Here is a 22,277-nt window from a genome sequence, read left to right on the forward strand (position 1 = left end):
CGGTTTTGGGTACGGGTAAAAAAACTGGACAAAACCGTATGGGATGCAAAACGGACGAAGGGTGCATTCACAGCACGTTTTTGCTAAACATTTCCCGTATCAGGTTTTTGATGAAAAACGGATTCCTCAAAACCTGACTAAACTGTATCAAAACGCGTGTACAAATTTTAACCCGTATACGGATAAAAAAAAATGATGTCCGGTTGCATCCGTTTTTTAAGAAAAAAAGTATACATTTTTATCTTTTCACTCCGTTATGAATAAAGTTTTACTTGTTTGATTGAAATACCAAGAAAAAAAAACTGTACAAAGTCAAAAACCGGATGGTGAAAACTGGATGGAGCCGTAGGTACATAAAGTTCTGTACGGTTCCCATTGACTCCCATGTGTAAAAAAAAAAAAAAAACGTATAAGGTTTAATACAGTTTTTTACCCGGACCAAAAACTGTGGTAGGCTACGGGTTTTGGGTAAGGGAAAAAAACTGACAAAACTGTACAGGATGCAAAACGGACACAACCTGATGCATCTTTTGGCATATGGTTTTCAATGGAGAGTCAATTTAGTCAGGTTTTGAGGAATCCGTTTTTCATCAAAAACCGGATACGGGAACTGTATAGCAAAAACGTGGTGTGAACCTGACTAAACTGTATCAAAACATGTGTACAAATTTTAACCCGTATACAGTTAAAAACCATATAAGGTTTAAAAAAAATGTCCGGTTGCATCCGTTTTCTAAGAAAAAAAACGTATAAGTTTTTAACTTTTCACTATGAATGAAGTTTTACTTGTTTGATTGACATTCCAAGAAAAAAAACTGTACAAAGTCAAAAACCGTATGGTGCAAACCGGATGGAACTGCACATACAGTTCTGTACGGTTCCCATTGACTCCTATTTAAAAAAATAATTTTTTTAAAAAAAAAGCAAGCATATGGTTTAATACAGTTTTTCACCCAGACCAAAAACTGTGGTAGGCTACGGTTTTGGGTACGGGGGAAAAAAACTGACAAAACCTTACAGGATGCAAAACGGACACAACCTGATGCATCTTTTGGCATACGGTTTTCAATGGAGAGTCAATGCATACGGTTTTCACATAGAAAATTTATATGGGAACTGTATTGCAAAAACGTGGTGTGAATGCACCCTTAAAGGGGTACTCCACTGCACGAGCTTTCAGACCATTTTAGTTCACAAAGCTCGGTGCGTGGTTGTGATGTCACGACCACGCCACCTCAATGCAAGTCTATGGGAGGGGGCGTACGCCCCCTCCCATAGACTTGCATTGAGGGGGCGTGTCGGAACTAAATGGGCTTTTGGAACCCAATGTTCTGAACACTGGGGCAGTGGAGTACCCTTTTAACCGGATGATGCGTTTGACATACGGTTCACAATGTTAAGTCAATGGATTAGGTTTTCTATACAGTTCTGTACGGTTTTTAACTTGAAACCGTATTCGGGAACTGTATAGAGAAAACGTGGTGTGTATGCACCCTTACCTGTTGCATCTCATTCCTACTTTATGTACCTGCTGAAATACCTGACTACTTTTTAGTTTATTTTTGTGATTTGGCACTGCGCTTAACTTGGAAGCCACACCCCCTTTTCATGGATAATTCCCTTTTGTAGACATAGCCAAAGATTTATGGTAATTTTTGAATGATATAGCGTATTTTTCGCTGTATAAGACGCACTTTTTCTTCCCCAAAACTGGGGGGAAAAAGTCGGTGCGTCTTATACGGCGAATACACACCTATCGCAGCGGTCCCTGCAGCCATCAACGGCCGGGACCCGCGGCTAATACAGGACATCACCGATCGCGGTGATGCCCTGTATTAACCCTTCAGACTCGGCGATCAAAGCTGACCGCCACGTCTGAAGGGAAAGTGACACTAACCTGGCTGTTCAGTCGGGTTGTTCGGGACCGCGATTTCACCACGGTGGTCCCGAACAGCCCGACTGAATAGCCAGGTTAGTGCTTACAGGACACCGGGAGGGACCTTACCTGCCTCCTCGGTGTCTTCTCCGTTCAGGGATCCCCTGTATGGCCTGCGCTCTCCTTCCTCGTCATCACGTCGTCGCGTCGGCGTGCGTAACGACGTAATGGCGGCGACGGAGTGCGAGGATACCCGGCCGGCAGCAGAGACGTTCCGGAGCGACAGTGATGGAGCGACATCCAGGGCAGCGGTGACGGGTCCGGAGCGGCGGGGACACGTGAGTACTACCTCCTATGCAGTGGTCTTCAATCTGCGGACCTCCAGATGTTGCAAAACTACAACTCCCAGCATGCTGGGAGTTGTAGTTTTGCAACATCTGGAGGTCCGCAGGTTGAAGACCACTATTGTGTTCAAAGTCTTTATTTTTTTTAGATTTTGCACCTATAAATTGGGTGCGTCTTATACGCCGGTGCGTCCTATAGGACAAAAAATACGGTACCTAATCTTCCATGGTGTTTTCCAAAATGTAGTATCTTGTGCTACAAGAGAGTGGGTGTGCTATGTACATGTCGGCTGAGGGGTTGCATATAATGTAGCGGTATAAGCCATGCTACTATACCTGTTGTGCATATCATATCATTCATACTGCCGTGCCATGGTGAGTATGTCTTCGTTTTTGGAGAACCTAGATGCATATTTGTTGCAGCACTAGAGGCAGGTGCCGATTTTCTTTTTCATGAGGTGTAGACTCCCGCTGCCCAACCGCTGCTGACTGACAGCTTTGTCACTATGTACAGTAATGGGGCTGAAGATGTTAGTCAGCAGTTGTCAGAGGACGCTGCAGCTCATGAATACGCCAGACTCTCAGTATTCACACATAAGTGACAGGCCGCTGGAATTTGCTTATTTTTTACTACTTTGTTTCCCTCAGGACAGGTGGGACATGTTTGCCTTAAGTCCTTTTACAAGCGCGCGCACTGTAAGGCCTTGGAGCATGAAGGGGGTAAAGGTTTTGTTTGTTTCATGGACTGGGAGCAATTAACCTTTCGCTCTATCATCTGTCAGTAAACAAGTTTAGCTGGGTGCTGTATATGTCCCTTTGCTCTTGTTTCTTGACTTTACTTACTACAGAGAGTCTGAATCGTGAATATGGCTGAGCTCTGCAGTAAAGCATACAGTCTATGTAAAGCCAGCCCCAAGGCTATGGGACTACAATTCTACACAGTGACAATTGTCCTACCTGTGTTCTACCTTATGTTTACATTCAGCAGGTTTACTTAGGGGTTCTCACTAGAGTTGAGCGAACCTCACAGCTTGGCTGTTGATTAATTTAGTCTGCGTAAATTAGTTCAGCTTTCCAAGGGCTCTGGTTGCCTGGAAAAGTCCAGGATGACAGTCTTGGGTCTCCTAGGTCTGTTTCCGCCTTTTCCAGGCAACTGGAGCCCTTGGAAAGCTGAACTAATTTATGCAGACTAAAGTAATCAACAGCCGAACTGCGAGGTTCACTATGAGCCAATTTACTGTAAGTTTGCCCAACTCTAGTTCTGACATATCATTACATATCCGTGCACAGAGAGGGAAAAAAAATGGAGTGGAGTAGTTATACAAATTGAAAATCCTTTCAATGCTGGATATTGGTCAAAGGCAAACCAATGAACTGGTCAGTAAAGACTCAGGAAATAGACAAACATTTATTTGTGATGGGGAGAACATAAACTGTAATGGGGGGGAGACCATAAATCGGAATTGCATAGATAAATATTCATTAAGGGTCTATTCACAAGTACAGTATTCTGTGCAGATTTGATGTGCAGATTTCAATGTAAACTGAACACAGCTTGAAATCCTGTGCATTAAATCTGCGCAGAATACTGTACATGTGAATAGACCCTAAAGGGGATCTCTCAATGTATCTCTATGGGAAAGCCAAAGATACATGAGAACTGGATCTCAGGCCCTTTCTGATAGGCCGATCTGAGAGGATAGAAACAATCAATTACTGTAATACTACAAGATGGAGCCTAACCACAGCCAACCTGAACTGAAACCATTATATAGTTTAAATACCATGTTATAAACAGATTATTTATCTTTATAAAAGAATATATTCCATGCTCCATAATTTATTTTCTTAAATTTTTCTGGAAAAAAAACTGATTTGGTAAAAAAATAAAAATAAAAAAAACATACAATTTTCCCTTTTTTTTTTCTCCAAGGCCTTCCCATTTCTACATGGTCCTATTGATTTGAATGGCCCTAGTGTAGTCAGCTAGTGACTAAATTCAGGTCACTTTCTAAGCATATACAAGTTTTGTCTTTAATTGTACATTGCTGCATTTTTGAGACAAAGCTCCTATAAGTTTGAAAAATAACCCAAACGTGGTAACTAGCTGGCTATATTTGGACCACTGAAATCAATGTAGCCCATGTCTCTTTGTGGATATTTTGCCATCCCATTTTGTAATTTTGCCGAAGTATACGTGCCAAGGAGGGCACAGATGTGATGTGAGTCCCTTGAATTTACCGGGGGAGATTTATCAAAACCTGTCCAGATGAAAAGTTGCCCATAGTAACCAATCAGATCGCTTCTTTCATTTTTAACAAGGCCTTTGTAAAATGAAAGAAGCAATCTGATTGGTTGCTATGGGTAACTAAGCAACAGTTCCATTGCACAGGTTTTGATAAATCTCCCCCATGGTGATCTCAAAAATTGATGATTTCCCAGCAGAGACCCCCCCCCCCCCCCCCCCCGCAGAGATTGTGGGGGGACCCAGCGGTAAGGTCCCCCTCAATCAGACAATTATCCCCTCTCCTTTTGAAAGAGCATAAGTATTAAAATGCTGGAGTACCCCCATTTAAACTTTAAAATATGTAAGTATTAAAAAATAATTATAATATATACTCTCTGTAAATAGTATGCTGGATGAGATACATAAAAACTGGTCAGTAGAAAAGAATGGATGATCCAGCCATTCCTTTTAAAGGGGTACTCCCACCCTATACATCTTATCCCTTATCCAAAGACCGCCGCAATGTTGCATGTGGCATCCACCTGTTTGTTGTCCGGAAGCGCTGGAGAGTCTGGGTCGCGACGACGGGAACGGAAGTCCGTGACGTCAGGACTGTACACTGAGGACAGGCGGGGCCCTGTACACTGAGGACAGGCGGGGCCCTGTACACTGAGGACAGGCGGGGCCCTGTACACTGAGGACAGGCGGGGCCCTGTACACTGAGGACAGGCGGGGCCCTGTACACTGAGGACAGGCGGGGCCCTGTACACTGAGGACAGGCGGGGCCCTGTACACTGAGGACAGGCGGGGCCCTGTACACTGAGGACAGGCGGGGCCCTGTACACTGAGGACAGGCGGGGCCCTGTACACTGAGGACAGGCGGGGCCCTGTACACTGAGGACAGGCGGGGCCCTGTACACTGAGGACAGGCGGGGCCCTGTACACTGAGGACAGGCGGGGCCCTGTACACTGAGAGAGAGAGCAGGGCGATGGGCGCACTGATCGGTGGCACAGTGAACTCCGACGTGGCACTGCTGTGCTTAGAGGTGAGGTCACAGCCCGCATTGATGTGCCATCCTGGATGAGCTGCACTACCTGAGCCACTTGTGTGTGTTGTAGACTCCGTCTCATGCTACCACTAGAGTGAAAGTACCGCCAGCATTCAAAAGGTCTGTGGTCACCATTTGCAGAACCACTCCTTTTATTGGGGGTGTCTTGCTAATTGCGTATAATTTCCGCCTGTTGTCTGTTCCATTTGAACAACAGCATGTGAAATTGATTGTCAATCAGTGTTGCTTCCTGAGTGGACAGTGTGATTTCACAGAAGTATGATTGACTTGGAGTTATATTGTGGTGTTTAACCCCTTAAGGACTCAGCCCATTTTGGCCTTAAGGACTCAGACAATTTAATTTTTACGTTTTCATTTTTTCCTCCTCGCCTTCTAAAAATCATAACTCTTTTTTTATATTTTCATCCACAGACTAGTATGAGGGCTTGTTTTTTGCGCGACCAGTTGTCCTTTGTAATGACATCACTCATTATATCATAAAATGTATGGCGCAACCAAAAAACACTATTTTTGTGGGGAAATTAAAACGAAAAACGCAATTTTGCTAATTTTGGAAGGTTTTGTTTTCACGCCGTACAATTTATGGTAAAAATGACGTGTTCTTTATTCTGAGGGTCAATACGATTAAAATGATACCCATTATTACATACTTTTCTATTATTGTTGCGCTTAAAAAAAATCACAAACTTTTTAACCAAATTAGTACGTTTATAATCCCTTTATTTTGATGACCTATAACTTTTTTATTTTTCCGTATAAGCGGCGGTATGGGGGCTCCTTTTTTGCGCCATGATCTGTACTTTTTTTTGATACCACATTTGCATATAAAAAACTTTTAATACATTTTTTATAATTTTTTTTTTAATAAAATGCATTAAAAAAGTAGGAATTTTGGACTTTTTTTTTTTTTTTCGTTCACGCCGTTCACCGTACGGGATCATTAACATTTTATTTTTATAGTTCGGACATTTACGCACGCGGCGATACCAAATATGTCTTTAAAAGAAATTTTTACGCTTTTTGGGGGTAAAATAGGAAAAAACGGACGTTTTACTTTTTTATTGGGGGAGGGGATTTTTCACTTTTTTTTTTACTTTTACATTTTTTTACATTTTTTTTTTACACTTGAATAGTCCCCATAGGGACCTATTCATAGCAATACCATGATTGCTAATACTGATCTGTTCTATGTATAGGACATAGAACAGATCAGTATTATCGGTCATCTCCTGCTCTGGTCTGCTCGATCTCAGACCAGAGCAGGAGACGCCGGGAGCCGCACGGAGGCAGGTGAGGGGACCTCCGTGCGGCGTTATGAATGATCGGATCCCCGCAGCAGCGCTGCGGGCGATCCGATCATTCATTCGAATCGCGCACCGCCGTAGATGCCGGGATCTGTATTGATCCCGGCACCTGAGGGGTTAATGGCGGACGCCCGCGAGATCGCGGGCGTCGGCCATTGCCGGCGGGTCCCTGGCTGCGATCAGCAGCCGGGATCAGCCGCGCATGACACGTGCATCGCTCCGATGCCCGCGGTTATGCTTAGGACGTAAATGTACGTCCTGTTGCGTTAAGTACCACCGCACCAGGACGTACATTTACGTCCTGCGTCCTTAAGGGGTTAAGTGTTCTCTTTATTTTTTTTAAAAGTGTATTTAGATTGGATTTCCGCCAGGTCTGACATGGTCTGACATTTCGGCGTCGGCATTTTCCGTTGATGAGACTTTTTTTGAGACTTTTCAATAAAAGTCTCAGTTGATAAATTCCTGACCACTAAATTTTATCCTCTATTGTAGACCACTATACTATTTCTGCGAAGAAGGGCTCTAAAGCTAAAGTCTCATACAAGTCTCAACTAAATAGGCTAAGACTTTCTGAGAGACAAATATAGACCGTCTAAGCAGTTTGATAAATCTCCCCCATTGTGTCTTTCCAGCGAGGGCAACATGGCCTGACAGGGTCACTTTTAAACTGGACACTGCAAATGATTCTAATTCCCAGGGAGGTGCTTTCCCTAGAATTGGTACAGCTTGAGAAAAGTCAGGGAGACTAGTGGAAGGTGTGATGCCACGTGGTAGATGGAGACAAAGGGAAAGATACAAAGGGGTGCAGCACTGTGGAGGGCTTTGTGGGTAAGCATTATAAATTAATTTTCTTATGAGAGCAGGCAAATAGTGCAGGAACTAGTTATGGTATATACAGTAGTAGGAAGGATGGGCCTTGCTGCTGTATTCAGAAGTGGGGGACGTTTAGTAAAGGGAAGACCTATTGGTAATGATTTTGCTGAAATCCAGGCAAGAATGAATTAGAGCAGCAGATACTTTTGGACATTTAGGCTAGGTTCAGACTACGGAATTTCCGACAGAAATTCAGACGTAAAATTTCCGTCAGAAATTCCACTTGCTAAAATGTCTAGTGTAGTGAATGGTTTTCCGTTCACAAATTCACACTTCGGAATTTGTGAAGCGGAAAATCCGCTTGGAAATTTCCGCCTGAAGAAAGGCGGTGCTCTTTCTTCAGGCGGAAATCCGCGTGGAACCCATTGCAGTCTAAGGGAGACTGCAGTGTCCAAGCGGTCCTAGCGCCGACTAATTCAGTCGGCGCAGGCGGAACTCGAAATCTCCGGACGGAAATTTTCTGCCCGGAGATTCCGTAGTCTGAACGTAGCCTTACCCTTAGAAGAGGGTGGATTCTTTTAGGTGCTTCTGTGATACAGGGAGTAAAGGACAGATGGTAGGATGTCTAGGAGCTATGGTGATACCACTACAATGGAGATGTTAGAATTTAGAAGGATAGTAGATGGCTGAACAATAACAATATGGATTGTTTAAAGCTCAGTTATAGTTGTTTTATCCTAATACACATTCCATAAACATTGTCACTGAGAGTTTAGTAGGCTCATTTCTGTACCTTGCTGTTCTATTGTATCTGATATGGGCATTGATACTCTATATGCTCCCATCACAGTTGTCTAGCCAATCTGCTGAATTAGCAATTGAAAATGTTCATTTGTTCTAATCCCATAATAAACAGACTGTAACAATTGTACTGAAGTAATGTGCACTGTTTACTAATACTGGGTAGTCTGTTTCTTTTATTAGATGTTCTATATCAAGAACATGTATTTGGTTCTTGTGTTTATTTATTTTTTATTATACTTTACTACCCACAAATACTCAAGCATACATTTTACCACAGAGTCTTTCTTTCTCTTAAAGCTTAAAGGGAATTCTCAACTCCAAAACAATTTCCACTGAACAGTATAGGGCATAATAAGCTGTTTGGTGGGGTTACAACTGTTGTGACCCCATGCTTCTGCAGAATATAGAAAATTGTCCTTGGAAAGGTTGGAGTGCTGGCCGATAATGTGGTGCACTTCATTAATTTAAGGGACAATTTTTCTCAGTTCTCCAGATTGGTGGTGGGTCCCAGCCATCGGATCCCCACCCATGAGCTTGTTAACTGCTATCCACAGGATAGAGGCTATCTTTTAAAGTTGGGAATACCTCCTGTAAAGAACTAAAAAAGATATTGAAGGATAGTCTGTGGACTAGTTTTATACGTAAATATGCTCAGGCTGGGTACAAAAAATAAAAACTTTACTTTCCTTCATTGGGTACTGTCAAATACAAAACTTTTTATATGTTGTACATCTTGGCAAAACATAACTTTCTTATAAAGTATATTAGAAAGGTTAATTTCCTTTTTATAGTAATCATGGCTTTATCCAAGCTGAAGCACAGTCATGGACAAAGTCCAGAAAATTAGGGTGGGCTAGCACTCCTCTGGGCTCTCTCCTGTCTGATGGCACTCCTCTGGGCTCTCTCCTGTCTGATGGCACTCCTCTGGGCTCTCTCCTGTCTGATAGCACTCCTCTGGGCTCTCTCCTGTCTGATAGCACTCCTCTGGGCTCTCTCCTGTCTGATAGCACTCCTCTGGGCTCTCTCCTGTCTGATAGCACTCCTCTGGGCTCTCTCCTGTCTGATAGCACTCCTCTGGGCTCTCTCCTGTCTGATAGCACTCCTCTGGGCTCTCTCCTGTCTGATAGCACTCCTCTGGGCTCTCTCCTGTCTGATAGCACTCCTCTGGGCTCTCTCCTGTCTGATAGCACTCCTCTGGGCTCTCTCCTGTCCGATAGCACCCCTCTGGGCTCTCTCCTGTCCGATAGCACCCCTCTGGGCTCTCTCCTGTCCGATAGCACCCCTCTGGGCTCTCTCCTGTCCGATAGCACCCCTCTGGGCTCTCTCCTGTCCGATAGCACCCCTCTGGGCTCTCTCCTGTCCGATCAGACAGCACAGAGGAGTGCTAGCCCACCCTCATTTACTGGACTTTGTCCATGCCTGTGCTTCAGCTTGGACAAAGCCATGATTTTATAAGCCATGATTTATATAAAAGGAAGTAAAATTTTCTTATGAGGTATATTAGGTTAATGTTTTGCCAAGATATACAACATATAAAAAGTTTCTGTATCCGACAGTGCCCATTTCAACAATCCCCTGCCACCATTGTTCTAATTAAGCCTGTTCCTGCTGCTCAGCACTTCCTGGTGGCAGTCTTGACACAAAGAAGGCCTCATTGGCAACTTACTGTCTGCAGTGGTGTCCCGTCTCCGACAGTGATCGAGGCCAACATCAGGAATCACTAAGCAGCATGACTCTGCATGGTCAGAATGACCGAGGCAAGGGGTTATAAAAGGGAGTACAATTTATTTTTATTTTTTTAGTGATGTTGTTTTTTGGCCACATTCATTTGGAAAGAATGGAACTTTTTTCTAGAAAGAAAGAAAGAAACCATGGCTTTGGCACCTCAAATAGTGCTCATGCCGTGCAGACAAAACTAAGGCAGAGTTTATAGAAATAAGCATTATGATGCAGCATTTTGAATTTTGCAAAGTTAAAATTGCTTTTGGATATATTGACACATACAGGATCTGCTGCATATTTTCTAATGCTGATTTTTCTACCCATGGACTTCAATTGGTAGCAAAATCCGCTGCAGAACATATGCAGCAAACTAGGCATCAGATCCTGTACATGTAAACATACCATTGAAGGGTATTCATCCCCTTTAAGTGATGGGATGATTGCTAAGATAACTTTGCCACCGCACAGCTTTCTGTGTAGATGCTCAATAATTTTTGCTTATTTACTCTCCATGCTTTTTTTTCCCTCCAGTTATTCATCTGATTCCAGTGAGAGCAGCTGGCTTCGGTCTCTCTTTGTACGGAAGGTTGATCCACGGAAAGATGCTCATTCAACTTTGCTGTCTAAAAGGGAGACCAGTGGCCTCTACAAAATTCAATGTAAGTGAACAGTTTGAAGGTTTGCAAAGATTCTTTTAAGTTGTCTGCTTTAGGTCATGATCCCACAGCATGTTTTTCACACATATTCTGCATCAGAAAAATGTGTGTCATGTGACTTGTTTTCACTCGAAATACATGGTTTAGTTTATATGGAGTATGTGATGGGAAGTAAGAATGGGGATTATCCCTACCGAATAGGGAGAATCCATATCTAAAATCAGACAAAACATAGGAAAATACATGGTGGAAATCAGAGGGTAACTAGAGGACCACAACACCTGTTGAAAACAGTCATATCAGTTTGCGCTCGTCTCAAAAGCAGGAAGAAGAGAGGGACAGGGGATCGGACAGAGGCAAATGGGAGCTGTAGGGGAGTGGGACTAGTAATAAGCTGATACTTCCTGTTCTGTAGAGAAACTTTTCAGCAGCAGATTTCTTGAAGTAAAAATACGCTTTGTATTCGCTGTGTGTGACCCTACCCTTAGACCATATTTGGCCCATCGAAATGATCACGCTGTAGTTAAAGAGGACTTTTTTTTTTTAAGGACGCCGGGCGTATCCATATGCCCCCGTTTTAAAGTCCTTACGGACTGAGGGCGTATGGGTATGCCCATGGGAAATTTTGGTCCCCCGCTGCTCGCCAGATGGGGACCGGACTGCGGTGACTGCTGATATCTATCAGCACGCACCCCGTGCAAAACCCCCAACAGCACATACCCTCCCGCTCCCATGTCGGCGATGGCCGCAAATCGTCAGTCAATTCAGACTGGCGATTTGCGGCTATTCCGGGTCAATCGGGTCTCTAGTGACCCGGAAAAAAGGTTGTCTGAGACAGCCCATTCACCCTTACCCAGCAAGAGTAAGGTGGCACGGGTGCCGCCTCACGATCATGTGATTGATCGTTAGAACAATCAACCAATCACGATCCTGCTGGGCGGTGATCGGGACGGCGATCATGGCGGCGATCGGGGCCGGGGGAGTTTCTTACCTTTCCCTGGTCCGGTGGGGGTCCCATCTGGTGCAGTGGTGGCGACAGGAGCAGCAGGATCAGTGGCAGCAGTGGCGGTCCCGGTGGCAGGATACAGTAGGAGTAGAGGCCTGTTCGCCTCCTGCTGTTGCTTAGCAACAACTCTCGGCATGCAAAGCCAAATGGAATGCTGGGAGTTGTAGTTTTGCAACAGCTGGAGTTCCAGCTACAACTCCCAGCATGCCCTTTGATAGTCTGTGCATGCTGGGGGTTGTAGTTATGCAACAGCTGGAGGCACATTTTTTCTATGAAAAGGTGTGCATCCAGCTGTTGCATAACTACAACTCCCAACATGCACAGACTACCAAAGGGCATGCTGGAAGTTGTAGCAGTGTGCCTCCAGCTGTAGCAAAACTACAACTCCCAGAATGCCCTTCGGCTGTCAATGCATGCTGATTGTTGCAGTTTTGCAACAACTGGAGACACATTGGTTGTGAAACAGTTTGTTACCTAACTCACTGTTTTGCAGCCAGTGTACCTCCAGCTGTTGCTAAAATACCACTCCCAGCATGCACTGAGAGACTGTACATGCTGGGAGTTCTAGATTTGCAACAGCTGGAGGCACACTGGTTGCGAAACACTGAGTTAAGTAACAAACTCTGTGTTTCGTAAACCAATGTTCCTCCAGTTGCTGCACAACTACAACTCCCAGCATGTATGGTCTGTCAGTGCATGCTGGGAGTTGTTGTTTTGCAATAGCTGTAGGTTTGCCCCCCCCCATGTGAATGTGCAGTCTACACACACGGGCAGGTTTACGGCGAGTTTTCTGCTGCAAGTTTGAGATGCTGCCAATTTTCCGCCGCAGCTCAAACGCCTAGCGAGAAACTCGCTGTAAACCCGCCCGTGTGAGCGTACCCTAAAAACACTACAAAAGTACAACAATACATATACACATACCCCTACACAGTTCCCCCAAATAGAAAAAAAAAACGTCTTGTACGCCACTGTTTCCAAAACGGAGCCTCCAGCTGTTGAAAAAGAACAACCCCCAGTATTGCCAGACAGCCACTGACTGTCAAGGCATGCTGGGAGTTTAGCAACAGCTGGAGACACCCTGTTTGGGAAACACTGCTGTAGGGTATTTTTGTGGCTCATTCAAATCCCTAATTTAGGCCTCAAATGCGCATGGTGCTCTCTCACTTCGGAGCCCTGTCGTATTTCAAGTAAACAGTTTAGGGCCACATATGGGGTATCTCCGTACTCGGGAGAAATTGCGTTACAAATTTTGGGGGGCTATTTCTCCTTTTACTTCTTATGAAAAGGAAAAGTTGGGGGCTACACCAGCATGTTAGTTAAAAAAAAAAAAATTTACACTAACATGCTGGTGTTGCCCCATACTTTTCATTTTCACAACTGGTAAAAGGGGAAAAAAAGACCCCCAAAATTTGTAACGCAATTTCTCTTGAGTACAGAACTAGCCCATATGTGGGCATAAAGTACATTTGAGGTCTAAATTGGTGATTTGCACAGGGGTGGCTGATTTTACAGCAGTTCTGACATAAATGCAAAACAATAAATACATAGATGTGACCCCATTTTGGAAACTACACCCATCACGGAATGTAACAAGGGGGGTATAGTGAGCCTTAACACCCCACAGGTGTTTGACGAATTTTCGTTAAAGTCGGATGTGAAAATGAAAAAAAATTATAATTTCACAAAAATGCTGGTGTTACCCTACATTTTTAATTTTCACAAGGGAGAATAGGAAAAAAGCCCCCCCAAAATTTGTAGCCCCATTTCTTCTGAGTAAGAACATACCCCATATGTGGATGTAAAGTGCTCTGCGGGTGCACTACAATGCGAAGAGAGGGAGTGCCATTGGGATTTTGGAGGGAAAATGTGTCCGAAATTGAAGGCCATGTGTGTTTACAAAGCCCCCATAGTGCCACAACAGTGGACCCTCCACATGTGACCCCATTTTGGAAACTACACCCCTCATGTAATGTAACAATGGGTACAGTTATCATTTACATCCCACAGGTGTCTGATAGATTTTTGGAACAGTGGTCCGTGAAAATGAAAAAAATTTCTTTTGCACAGCCCACTGTTCCAAAGATCTGTCAAATGCCAGTGGGGTGTAAATGTTCACTGCACCCCTTATTAAATTCTGTGAGGGGTGTAGTTTCCAAAATGGGGGTCACATGTGGGGGGGGGGGTCCACTGTTCTGGCACCACGGGGGGGCTTTGTAAACGCACATGGCATCCCACCAAATTCTCTCACCAAAAGCTCAATGGAGCTCCTTCTCTTCTGAGCATTGTAGTTTGCCAGCAGAGCGCTTTACATCCACATATGGAGTATTTCCATACTCAGAAGAAATGGGGTTACAAATTTTGGGAGGCTTTTTCTCCAATTACACCTTGTGAAATTGAACAAATTTGGGGTAACACCAGCATTTTAGTGAAAAAAATATTTTTCATTTTCAGGTCCAACTTTAGCGGAAATTTGTCAAGCACCTGTGGGGTGTTAAGGCTCACTGTACCCCTTGTTACGTTCCTTGAGGGGTGTCGTTTCCAAAATAGTATGCCATTTTTTTTTTTTTCTGTTCTGGCACCATAGGGGATTCCTAAATGTGACATGCCCCCCAAAAGCCATTTCAGAAAAACTCTCTCTCCAAAATCCCATTGTCGCTCCTTCCCTTCTGAGCCCTCTACTGCGCCCGCCGAACACTTTACATACACGTATGAGGTATTTCCTTACTCGAGAGAAATTGCATCCCAGAGTTATTAATGCATAAAGTGACAGTGGTCAGAATTGCAAAAAGGAACACCTTAAGGACTAACAGCGTAGGGGTATGCCCTCGGTCTTTAGTACTTAAAGAGTACCTATTATCAACTAAACTTTCCCTAATCCCCCTCCCTATCTGTCTTTGTCTCTAAATCTATCTATCCTAGCGTTCATTTTAATTCTAAACCCCATAAAAATACCTTTTTATGTTCATCTTCGGTACCTCAGATAGGAGCGTCTGAGAAGGGAGGAAGTGGGCGGGGCCCGGCAGGCACAACGTCATCTGAAGCCTTGCCGGGCCACTTCCGCCCTTCTTCCTGTATGCAGGCGGAGTGCAGGGCAGGGACGGTGTGAGGTGGAATTTTGTACATTTGCATGGGTCGCAAAAATCCACCTCACACCGGCTCTCCTTGTCAGTGGGAGTAGCCTGACGACGACGCTGGCCGGCTGAGTCAGGAGCGCGCCAAAAAAGCTATAGTGCAAAAAAACGAAAATTGGCCTGGTCCTTAAAGCATACCTGTCATAGTGCAAAAAAAAGAAAAAAGTGATATGTTACTCAGTACCCAATCCTGATCAGGGGCATATAATTTTTATGTGTCTCGGACCTATATATCCAGAGATATAATCATTTATCTGCTGGTGAGTTACTTTTTCATTGTGCAGGCTGGAGGGGGCGTGTCAGTCTGTCTCCCTTACAGGAGCAAGCCTGGGCAGTCAGCCAATCAATACTCTCTACTCTGTAACCCTTTCCTCTCTGGTTTTATGCTGTGTCATGTGTCAGAGGAAGATACTTGGAGCTTGCCTGCAGTAATCAGAATACATTATGGTGAATTCATAACAGGATAAAATGTATAAATAGAAGAATAGATCTTTATAAAATTAGTGCAAGGATTTTTTAGATAAAAGTACAGCATTTTTATGAATACATGTTCTATCTGTTTTATCTTCTCCTAGTAAAGCTGGATGCTAATCAGCATAGCTGTCACTATGTGTGTCATTCATCTTTCACAGACTCCTGAATGTCTGATCAACTTCTTTGTCATTCAGGAGTCTGAGAAAGCTTTGACTATTTCCGCATGCTGGGAGTTGTAGTTTAGTAACAACTGAAGCTGCAATGTTTGTAAATAACTGTATTAGAGCAGTGTTGCCTCCAGCTGTTGTAAAACTACAGCTCCCAGCATGTCCACACATCCTTTATCTGTAGTTTTGCATACACAATTGAAATCTCTTATACTGGATACCGGTATGCTTTACGGCCGGTATCCAGTATGCTGTAAAATCTAGACTAGTCTGTCTGGCTAAAAGACAGCGACCCCTAGTGGTGGCTATTTTGAGCTTGAATTTCAGGTGAAAATTTTAATTTTTTTTAACAGGTGTATATTGTGAAATGTCATATTATAATGAGTCCTGCAATATATGAAAAGTTTTTAACAATGACAGTGCCTGTTTAAGGTCAAAATAGGCTTCATCCTCAAGGGGTTAACAAGCCTGCCCAGAAAGTTGGCATAAAAAAAAAAAAAAATAAATAAAACCACTTTAAACTGGATGTACCTAGACTTATCACACTGCAGCTTAGCCAATCACTGGCCGCAGTGATGTCCTGTCCCGGCCATTGATAGGCTGAGGGACTTCTTCCTGGTGTCGGGGCCCAATATGTCACACTGCCACTCAGATTTTTTTTTTTTTTTTTTACTTTTTTTTTATTTATTTTATTATTATTATAATTTTTTTTTTTTTTTTTTGTCAGCATCCTCTTCTCCTGGGTTTGGCCAAACTTGCCATTTTTGGCAGACAGTTTAATTTATATGGAGGTCTCATTGGAGACCGATACTGGAACATGCTGTTCTTTCAGTTTCCATTCTATAGTATTTTTTTTTTGTATATTTATTAGTTTTAATTTTTATTAGTTCATAGTTTCGTTAAGTTAGATGCTTTTACTGTAATCCCCAAGGACATAGACACAATGGGGGGAATTTATCATTGTATATAGAGCTTTTTTTGGTGTATTTTTTAAGGCAAAAATTTGCTCAGGAGGTTTTTTGTGCATTTTTTTTGCGCAAAATCTGATAGAATTTTTCATGGCCATGTCTACGGTTAAGTTTACTATAGAGCACTTTCTACTGCAGAATCGAATTTATTAACTGCGTTTTTTTTTTTACCCCAAAAAATGCGCAAACGCACTTTTCTTATGCAAATATACACCACCTCGGAGGACACGTACCGAAGTGTCTATTTTGGGACAGTAAGGACTGCTACTCCCATCATGTACAGACTCTGCCCATGATGGGAGTTGTAGTCCAGGGGCTGAGGTGCAGATCGCAGCAGGTCATTCTGCAGAGATCCGCTGCGATCCACATTTATTAACTTAAAAAGCCGGCTGCTCCACTGCGCTACCCGCGGCTCCTGTATACACTGCCATAATCCCCGCCACCAGGATACAGGAGCTCTGATTGGTCAATAGCTATCCACCAATCAGAGCCCAGCGAGGATTATGAATTATAAGAACTGTATATAGGAGCTGGCGGGCAGTGCAGTGTAGCCGCATGTACTGCTGGCTTGTATAGTTAGTAAATGCGGATTGTAGCAGGTCTTTGGAGAATGACGATCTGCCCCTCTGCCCTTGAGTCTGTCCCATGATGGGAGTAGTTGTAGTACCGCAGCGCTGAGGGATGGCACTTGCACATCCCCCGGCTGCGGGACTTTTAGGACTACTACTCCCATCATGGACAGACTCTGCCCATGATGGGAGTTGTAGTCCCGTGGCTGAGGTGCAGATCGCACCGGGTCATTCTGCAGAGACCCGCTGCGATCCGCATGTAAGTTAACAGGCTGGGCGGTACATGCGTCTACATCGTGCTGCCCGCAGCTTCTATTTACACTGACATAATTCATAATCCCCGCCGGGAGCTCTGGTCAATAGGTATTCTCCAATCAGAGCTCCCGTGTTCCGCGGCGGCGGGGATTATGAATAATGACGCGCGATGTAGACCCATGTACTGCCCGACCTTTAATCTTACATGCGGATCACTATATATATATATATATATATGTATATGTATATGTATATGTATAGTGTATGTTCCAGCATCACGTCCAAACAGCTAAAGATATTAACATGAAACTTGACACACGTTACTTATGTCAACAACAAACATAGGATAGCTGATTTAACCCTTACTCACCCTCATTTGCCAGGGGCGGGGTTTATGTTTAAAGTCCCATACAAGTCAATGGGAAATATATGTTACTGCATAACTTCCAAACGGCTTGAGATATTTCGATAATACTTGGTCACATGTTACTTATATATCCACTTAAAATATAGGATAGTTAATTGAACCCTTAACTACCCCCATTTGTGAGGGTTGGGGTTATTGTTTAAAGTCCCTTGCAAATCAATGGGAAATGTATGTTCCCACATAACTTCCGTACAGCTGGAGATATTTCAATAACTGGTACACATATTAAGTGTCGGGATAGGAGGACCGGGATAGGAGGACGGGATATGACAACAATATATGAGGACGGGATATGAAGTCAAAAGCTTCCTCCTTTTGTTTATTTTCCTCCCCAACAAGGATTAGGAAGGAAAAACCCGGCAACGCCGGGTACTCAGCTAGTTAACTATACAAAGCGGCAATACATGCGTCTGCATTGAGGCTTCTATATACAGCTGTCATAATCGCCGCCGCCGGAACATGAGAGCTCTGTTTGGAGAATACCTATTGACCAATCAGAGCTCCCCTCTCCCGGCCGGGATTATGAATTATAACTGCTGTATATAGAATCTGCAATGTAGACACATGTACCGCTTAATAAATGCGGTTCGCAGCAGATCATTCTCTGAAGATTCGCTGTGATCCGCATTTATTAACTATACAAAGCCGGCGGTACATGCGCGTCTACACTGCGGCTTCTATATACACAGTCATAATTCATAATCGCCGCCGGGAGAGGGGAGCTCTGATTGGTCAATAGCTGTTCTCCAATCAGAGCTCCCGTGTTCCCTTCGGCGGCGATTATGAATTATGACAGCTGTATATAGAAGCCGCAATGTAGATGCATGTACCGCCGCTTTGTATAGTTAATAAATGCAGATCGCACCGTATCTCCAGAGAATGATCTGCTGCGATCCGCATTTAAGTTAGCAAGCCGGGCGGTACATGCGTCTACTTCTGTATACACTGACATCATTCATAATCCCCGCCACCGGAACACGGGAGCTCTGATTGGAGAATACCTATTTACCAATCAGAGCTCCCCTCTACCGGCGGGGATTATGAATTATGTCAGTGTATATAGAAGCCGCGGGCAGCGCGATGTAGGCGCATGTACCGCCCGGCTTCCTAACTTAAATGCGGATCGCAGCGGGTCTCTGCAGAATGACCCAGTGCGATCTGCACCTCAGCCCCTGGACTACAACTCCCATCATGGACAGAGTTTGTCCATGATGGGAGTAGTAGCCCTAAAAGTCCCGCAGCCGGGGGATGTGCAAGTGCCATCCCTCAGCAGCGCTGCGGTACTACAACTACTCCCATCATGGGGCAGACTCTGTCCCATGATAGGAGTAGTAGTCCAAGGGCAGAGGGAAAGATCTCTGTTCACATTATGCATTTTGCATAATGGGAACAGAGCAGTGTGTTCCCAAACAGGGAGACTCCAGCTGTTGCTTAACTACTGCCCCCCATGATGGGAGTTTAGTAGTTTAGCAACAACTGGAGGCTCCCTGTTTAGGAACACGCTGCATTATGTGCGCTCTTCCCATGGGAGAGCGCAAAAAATGTACTAACCCATATTTCTTGTTTTTGTTTTTCTTATTTCAGATATGTGAATGCGGAGGACTACGTCAAATTCGGTGGACTGCCACGACACATTTTTAAATTTCAATAAAATGGTTAACGAGGGCTGTGGGGAGTGATTTTTTTTTTTTTTTATTTATTTTTTTTTTGTGTCGTGTTTTTTATAATTGAATTTTGAGGCTTAGTAGTGGAAGCCATCTTATAGACAGAATCCATTACTAAGCCAGGGCTTAGTGTTAGCCCCAAAATAAGCTAGCGCTAACTAGGGATCGACCGATATCGGGTTTTTTAGGGCCGATAATCGGTGGAGGTTAGGGCCGATAGCCGATAACTTATACCGATATTCCGGTATAAGTTATCGGCTATTTATCCCCCCTCGACACCGCTGCAGATCATTGATTTAAAGCGGGCACTTTAAATCAATGCACTGCAGTGGCTTTTTGCGGTGCCATAGGCCGCCGCCACCACCCGCTTCTCTCCCCCTACCTGTCAGGGTGGTCCGAGCCATCCTTCCTTCCTGTAGTGTCCGGCGGCATTCCGGGTGGAGGGTGAATTGGTCCGGGCTGTCCTTCTTCTCCAGGGGTCATCTTCTCCACTCCGGGCAGGCTCCGGCCTAGTACGCTGCATAGACGCCGCTGCGCAGTGACGCCTGTGTGCAGCGACGCACCTGACGTCACGGTGTAGCGGCGTCTATGCAGCGTACTAGGCCGGAGCCTGCCCGGAGTGGAGAAGATGACCCCCGGAGAAGGACAGCCCGGACCGGTTCACCCTCCACCCGGAATGCCGCCGGACACTACAGGAAGGAAGGATGGATGGCCCGGACCACCCCCATTACGGGTAAGTTTAATTTTTTTTATTGACGCTCAGCACTACGGTGGGGGCGGGGGGCGACGCGGTGCGGTGGGTCGGGGCATTATCTGCTTATAGGCCAATACCGATAATGCCCAAAATCGTGATTATCGGCCATACCGATAATCGGTCGATCCCTAGCACTAAACCCCAATTATTACCCCGGTACCCACCGCCACAGGGGTGCCTGGAAGAGCCGGTACCAACAGGCCCGGAGTGTCAAAAATGGCTCCTGGGCCTAGGTGGTAACAGGCTGGCGTTATTTAGGCTGGGGAGTGCCAGTAACAATGGTCCTCACCCACCCTGGTAAGGTCAGGCTGTTGCTGCTTGGTTGGTATCTGGCTGATACTGAAAAAATGAGGGAAACGCACACTTTTTTATTTAATTTTTATTTGTTTCCCTAATTTTTTCAGTATCAGCCAGATACCAACCAAGCAGCAACAGCCTGACGTTGCAAGGGTGGGCGAGGACCATTGTTACTGGCCCTCCCCAGCCTAAATAACGTCAGCCTGTTACCACCTAGGCCCAGGAGCGCCATTTTTGATGCTCTGGGCCTGTTGGCACAGGCTCTTCCCAGGACCCCTGTGGCGGTGGGTACTGGGGTAATAATTGGAGGTTAGCGCTAGCTGTTTTGGGGGCTAAGCCCTGGCTTAGTAATGGATTCTGTCTACAAGACGTCTTCCACTAGTAAGCCTGAAAATTCAATTATAAAAAACACAACACATTGAAAAAAAAATTTATTTAAAAAAAAACACTCCCCCACAGCCCTCTTTAACCCTTTTATTGACATTTAAAAAAAACGCTGTTCATCGTCGCAGTCCACCAAATCTGACATAGCCCTCCGCATTCACGTATCTAAATTTTCGAAGAAAAAAAACAACTAAAAGTTTCGTAATTTTTGTTTTATTTCCACACACCAGCAAAAACGCAAGTAAAAAACGCAAAAAAAACTGACAAAACGCAGGAAAAAGCTGGGACAGTTTTTCTGGCGTTTTTTGCTGATGGACAAAACACCTCAATGGAATCCTGGCCTCGGAAAGCAATAGAACAAAATCCCTACGTCCACTTTTTCTGTGAGGTAGGGAGGAGTTTCTATATTTGCACAAGGTTTATCAAAGGAGTGTACAGCCTTAGTAAATTCTGAGCAGGAGTGTACAATAGACAAGTGTAAAGGGGTAGAACTGTGTCTACAATAGACACATAATGATAAATTCCCCCCAATGGCCTTAAGCAAACTCTATTCACTTGTATTGGAGTTTTCTTGGCATGCTCTATGACCAGTGCAGAAGTGATTACACTGGGATTAGTAAGTTGCCCTCTGGCAGTAATATGGTTAATTAAACAAGGATGTTAATGAGCAACATGGATGTTGTTTCGTTCTGCTCTCTCAAGGTAAAATCCTTATGATTGACGTGTCTTTTGACCACCTAATTTCTTGCAGCAGGCACAATCATTGAATACCTTTGGTTGATTTCTGTACCTTAGAAATAGAGGCTGACATTTATCATTGTAGATGTAAGTGAAGCATTTTTTTTACAAAATTTTTTTGTGTGCTGGTAATGCGTAGGAGCACTAAATGTATTAACCTCTTCAGGACATAGGGCGTATGGATACGCCCTGCATCCCGAGTCCTTAAGGACCGAGGGCGTATCCATACGCCCGTGGGAATTCCGGCCCCCACCGCTAGCCGGTTGGGGACCGGAGCCGGATGCCTGCTGAAATCGTTCAGCAGGCATCCCGGCATATCGCCCAGGGGGGTCATTATGCCCCCCCATGTCGGCGATCTGCGGCGATTCCGGGTCAATCGGGTCTCCAGTGACCCGATGACCCGGAATTACTGGCTGTTCGGGGCCGTCTCTGACGGCCCCGAACAGCCAGAGCCTGCAGGGGTGAGGTGGCACTGGTGCCACCTCACGATCGCCCTGATTCGTCGGCCGGATTACCGGCCGACCAATCGGGGCGCCTGCTACGGGTGTCACTCCCGCACCCGCTCCGCCCCTCTTCTGGAGGACGTGAGCGGGTGCGGGACGTGCACCCCGGGTGCTGGGGACCCCG

The 22,277-nt window shown here is 44.7% G+C and overlaps 1 protein-coding gene across 1 annotated transcript in view; it reads left to right on the forward strand.

The window, feature by feature from the left end:
• Positions 1–22,277, forward strand: part of NIPSNAP1 (nipsnap homolog 1) — a 57,798-nt gene that overhangs the window by 1,384 nt on the left and 34,137 nt on the right. The window contains exon 2 of the mRNA XM_056528711.1: positions 10,692–10,819. Coding sequence (XP_056384686.1) covers positions 10,692–10,819 — 128 coding nt within the window. The remainder of the gene's footprint in view (positions 1–10,691; positions 10,820–22,277) is intronic.

This window comes from Hyla sarda, chromosome 1 (genome assembly GCF_029499605.1).
Source record: "Hyla sarda isolate aHylSar1 chromosome 1, aHylSar1.hap1, whole genome shotgun sequence".
In the NCBI taxonomy this organism is placed as follows: Eukaryota; Metazoa; Chordata; class Amphibia; order Anura; family Hylidae; genus Hyla; species Hyla sarda.